Source organism: Nicotiana sylvestris, chromosome 9 (assembly GCF_000393655.2).
Source record: "Nicotiana sylvestris chromosome 9, ASM39365v2, whole genome shotgun sequence".
Lineage (NCBI taxonomy): Eukaryota > Viridiplantae > Streptophyta > Magnoliopsida > Solanales > Solanaceae > Nicotiana > Nicotiana sylvestris.
In genome coordinates, this window is record NC_091065.1 from 50,730,465 (window position 1) to 50,736,098 (window position 5,634).

Sequence of the window (5,634 nt, forward strand, 5' to 3'; positions counted from 1 at the left end):
ATACTGCGTACAAGTTATTGTATGTGACCCGTCTTAGCCTTGTCAGTACCTTGTCGAGGTTAGGCTTGATACGTATAGAGTACATGGGGCCAGTTGTACTCACACTACACTCTGTACTTCTTGTGTTGATTTTGGAGTTGGTCCCAGCAGCGACCGGTAGATTGCCCTGAAGTCCCCTTCTACCTTATTCTAGTTGTGCATTCTTTTCAGGCAGCTTTATTTTCATTCATACTATTAACTGTATTATTCTAGTAGTTCGTGCACTAATGACACCAGATTTGTGGTTGTATTTAGATATTTCGGTTGTTATGACATTTCGCACTTTATTTCAATTTTATTTTAGTTATTTCAGCTTAATTAGCATCAGTTAATTTGATTTGTTTAAAATGGCTTAAAACTATTCTAACGTTGGTTCACCTAGCAAGTAAAATGTTAGGCACTATCACGGTCCCAAGGGTGGGAAATTTCAAATCGTGATAGAAACTCTTATCTACTTCTCAGTAACACTAAGTTATGTCACCGGAAAGTGGGGGGACTATTTGTATGGGGTAAAACTAGTCAATGACAGCTGGGCGAATGATGGAGTGACATGTGTCACTAAAGACAGGTGGGATATGAGTCAGCAAAGAGCTGTCGCCAGGTGCAATCGAGCGATCTGTACTGAACTAGTCCCGAAGACAAAGCAGCCGGTAACAAGGATTTGCAGCATTGCCATTGGGTGGCTTTTTTGGACAGTTATTATAGAGAATATCTATATTTAGAGCCAACTGTTATGCACCATCAATGACAATTTTATTCTCATTCAAAAGTAGCTTGATTTGAGGATCTTGTCTCCCTAAATAGGGCTATAAATAGAAGGATTAACAACCATTGTAGCAACAAGAAACTCTGCATACAAAAAGTTATAATCCATTCTATTTGCGCTGAATTTTAATACTTGAACATTGCATTTACTCTTGTCATAAAAAATGCTATGTTTTTAGTCAGGCTTGTTATCTCTTTCAATTTCATTTGATAATATTATTTTTGCTCTCATTTACTTATTATTTTTTGGTCAAATAGATTCACTTGTCTATAAACCACGCTATAAATTCAATTGTACCATTTTACAGATAAACAGTCTTATCGCTAGGCGAATAGTTTAATACTCCTTTACGCAGTTTGACCAATAAAAAGAAAAAGAAGAATTTTATCTCATTTTGATCAAGTAAAGCTTTTTTTTCATTCTTCGTATTTTGTTACTTTGGGAAACAACGTGCCATAGAGCTAGATCTTGGAGGAACATATATAAAGCAATGATAAGTTTTATGATTATGATCTTGTTTACCATTAAAATGGATAACAATTAAATTTGTACGTGACTTTAAAGATATATGAATTGATTCAGCACAAATAATCAAGAATGTTAGATAAATGAATTAAAAGTACTGTGGATAACCAAACCAGTTATGATATGATGTTGAGTCCGAACTCGGACATAAGCTTAACAATAGTTCTGCCTTCGACCGGACCCTCGATTCAGAGCTAAATGCGTATGAAGAACTATAATTAAAATAAGAATTTTTCAATAACTAGAAACCATAGAAACAAGTTTGTATTGCCTTGATATACGTGTTATAGTGCCACTATTCAATAATAAATTTTCTCTTTATATAGTAGGAGAGTTTTACCCCTAGTACAATTTTAAAAAAGGTAAAAATCCTCCTTGTATATAAATTACTAATACGCTACCGACATCGGGAGAGATACGCACCGTGATATTCGGTCGGTTGAGGATATCACAGCCTTCTGTTAGTCGTGTCCAACAAATTGTAGTGCTTTCCGAGGTCTCGAGCTCATTCCGGGATCGAGGAAGCATTTCCTTATCAAGACCGGTGGCGCACACTCCGTTCAGGTCTTAGTACGAGACATCCCGGCTTCGATTCCGACCACATACAGTCATGCTTTTGCTTCATTTATTCCATCAGAAAATTGGGGTACACGCTACCCTGGTTTTATCCGTATACAGATCTCATGGCCAAGTCGCATGTTCCACACCCAAATTAAGGACACGAGGGTCTTTAGGTCTTGGGTCACTTCTATTTCACATCTCTTTCCCATCAGGGAGTCTTACCTTTGACACATCTTCAATGAGCCCTCAATGCATATAAGCAAGGAATTCCACTATTTTGGCAATCAATGGTGCAACTATTCACGTGAATTTTTTGGCTGCGCTTTCAAGCCGTTCAAGATTAAATGCTATTTTTGTTTTATGATAACGTGTTCGAGTCAATTTGTCTACCTTTTAACTCATTCACTAGGCACCTATTACCTTTAAGGCCTCAGTATTACACGTACCAGATAATTCTCTATCAAGGTGTAGGTTGATGAAAATAAATTAATTAAAAGTGTTATTTGGTTGGAGTTTATGGATATTTATATAATCTCCGAATAGAAACTAACATTAATTTATACAATATTTGGTAGCTATACTTTTGTTTTCCTAATAAATAATACCAGACTCCTGGTGATGGACGTCGGTATCTTGATAAAGAGGAAGAAGAGGTTTGTACGGGGGCAACCAAGGATCAAGTGGGGAGTCTTAACCAAGGAAAATGCGCAGGAGTTAGAGGGAAAGTTAGCGGCTATGGGAGCCTGGAAGAGTGATGGGGATGATAGTATTATGTGGACAACGACGACAGACTGTATAAGAGAGGCAGCGAGAGAGGTATTAGGGGTCTCGAAGGGGTACTCAGGTGGGCACCGAGGCGACTGGTGGTGGAATTATGTGGTCCAAAGTAAAGTGGAAACAAAGAAAGCGACTTACCTTAAGTTAGTGGAGAACACAGACGAGGATCAGAGGAGTGCGAACAGAGAAAGGTATAAGGACGTTAGGAGGGAAGCGAAGTTAGCAGTCATGGAGGCTAAGACTATCACGTTTGGGCGGCTATATGAGGAACTGCGGAGTGAAAGTGGGGACAAGAAGTTATTTTGGCTTACTAAAGCGAGAGAAAGGTAGGCTCGTGATCTTGACCAAGTGAGGTGCATCAAAGACGAGGAAGGTCGGGTATTGATGGGAGAGGTCCAGATTAAGCAGAGGTGGCAGTCGTACTTTCATAGACTTCTGAATGAAGAGGGGGACAGAAACATCGTGTTAGGGGAGTTGGGGAACTCCGAAAGTCATCAAGACTTTAGGTACTGTAGGCGTATTAAGGTGGAGGAGGTCGTGGGAGCAATGCGTAAGATGATTCGGGGCAAAGCGATCGGACCAGATGAGATTCCAGTTGAATTTTTGAGGTATGTGTGTAAAGCAGGCTTGGAGTGGCTGACTGAGTTGTTTAATGTTATTTTCAAGACGAAGAGGATGCTAGATGAGTGGAAGTGGAGTACGATGACTCCATTATACAAAAACAAAGAGGATATCCAGAATTGTAACAATTATAGGGGTATAAAATTGCTAAGTCATACCATGAAAGTTTGGGAGAGGGTGGTGGAAGGGAGGGTAAGACGGGTGGTTTCTATATCAGAAAATCAGTTCGGGTTCATGCCTGGTCGCTCTACTACAGAAGTTATCCATCTTATTAGGAGGTTGGTGGAGCAGTACAGAGATAGGAAGAGGGATCTACACATGGTGTTCATTGATCTAGAGAAGGCATATGACAAGATCCCTAGGGACATTCTTTGGAGATGCCTGGAGGTGAAAGGTGTGATGGTAGCTTATAATAGAGCGATAAAGGATTTATATGATGGAGCTAAGACTCGGGTTAGGACTATGTGAGGTGATTCAGAGCCCTTTCCAGTAGTTATGGGGTTATACCAAGGATCTGCGCTCAACCCGCTCTTATTTGCCCTAGTAATGGACGCATTGACATACCATATTCAAGTGGAGGTGCCATGGTGTATGTTGTTTACTGATGATATAGTTCTATTGATGAGACGAGAGGCAGCTTTAATGAAAGACTGGTGGTATGGAGGCAGGTCCTGGAGTCTAAAGGCTTCAAGTTGAGTAGGACCAGGACAGAAATTTGGAGTGCAAGTTCAGCAATGTGTCGGTGGAAGCGGACGGGGAGGTGAGGCTTAACTCGCAAGTCATCCCTAAGAGAGTGAGTTTCAGTACCTAGGGTCTATTATCCAAGGAGATGGGGAGATCGACGGGGATGTCATGCACTGTATAGGGGTAGGGTAGATGAAATAGAGGTTAGCGTCTAGAGTCCTGTGTGACAAGAAGGTGCCACTGAAACTTAAAGGTAAGTTCTATAGAGCGGTGATTAGACCTGCCATTCTGTATGGGGCTGAGTGTTGTCCAGTAAAGAATTCTCATATCCAGAAGATGAAAGTATCTGAAATGAGGATGTTGAGATGGATGTGCGGGCATACTAGGCTTGATAAGATTTGGAATGAAGATATTCGGGAGAATGTAGGTGTGGCTCCCATGGATGACAAGATGCGGGAAGCGAGCCTTAGATGGTTCGGGCACGTGCGGAGGAGGAGTCTAGATGCCTCGGTAAGGAGGTGCGAACGGTTGGCTTTGACAGGTACAAGGAGAGGTAGAGGGTGGCCTAAGAAATATTGGGGTGAGGTGATAAGACAAGACATGGCGCAACTTCAGATTTCTGAGGACATGGCCCTGGATAGGGAGGTGTGGAGGTCGAACATTGGGGTTGTAGGTTAGGGTTTAGTTGAGCGTTTTTCTTCGTTGTTCTAGCTAGTTTGATAGCATTTTATATAGGACTGCTAGTGGTTATTGTTCCATCACACTTTCTATTTTTTGTTTATTAATTTTTACTGTTATTTTATATTTTATTTACAATTTTTATTATTGCCATAATTATTGTCCTTCCCACTTATTTGTTGTCACTTACGGTGCTGATCTTATTTGGATGTTTTCTGTTGTTGTTACAGATCTTTTATTTTTGAGTCGAGGGTCTTCCAGAAACAGCCTCTCTACCCTCATGGGTAGGGGTAAGGTCTGCGTACACTCTACCCTCCCCAGACCCCACTAGTGGCATTATTATTGGGTTGTTGTTGTTATTGTTGTTGTAATTTATGTGGAAATGTATGTATTATTTTATGCAGGTATTAACAATACATAGATTAAAGCACTAAATGACAAAACTAACCCTCAAAATAATTAACAAACTTTATTTTTTTTAGATAGTAAAATATATTTTAAGCTATATATTAGTTTTTAATATATCAAACAAAACATTCTATAAGAAATAATCTTCGCATTACTAATTTGTCTCTAAATTAAATATAACCTTTTTTTTCTGCTGCAATTTAAACCGAATCTTTCCTGAATTATTCTCACTTAATGAACCACTAACTCACTCCCTAATGTTACTAACTCATATACATGCTATATGTCTTAGTGAGCAAGGTAATAAGAACTGTTGGCCCAAGTAAATGTGAAGTTTTGAAGACTGACAAAAGAACTCAGACATGGACCAGGTCCATCCTGTGAAGCACAGTCATGATAAACCCAAACATGTGAGATGCACGTGAATGAGATAAATCTAATTTATCAGAAGTAATATCTCCTGATCATGATCGAAAATGTTGCATATTGGATAAGGAGAAAGATTCCTTACACAAAGAAAACACAGTTTAGGAAAAGGATAAAGTTAGAGTATGAGATCAATTAGAACTCTTCCA

At 39.6% G+C, this 5,634-nt stretch overlaps 1 protein-coding gene across 1 annotated transcript; it reads left to right on the forward strand.

The window, feature by feature from the left end:
• The first annotated feature begins 2,509 nt into the window (after positions 1 to 2,509).
• On the forward strand, positions 2,510 to 2,998 carry LOC138877567 (uncharacterized). The gene has a single exon (XM_070157185.1). It carries the CDS (start codon positions 2,510 to 2,512, stop codon positions 2,996 to 2,998), a length of 489 nt encoding a protein of 162 aa, XP_070013286.1.
• The last annotated feature ends 2,636 nt before the right edge of the window (positions 2,999 to 5,634 follow it).

Bases quoted from the DNA above. Each gene is read 5' to 3' on its own strand.
- LOC138877567 (XM_070157185.1), top strand. From the start codon at position 2,510: ATGGACGTCGGTATCTTGATAAAGAGGAAGAAGAGGTTTGTACGGGGG.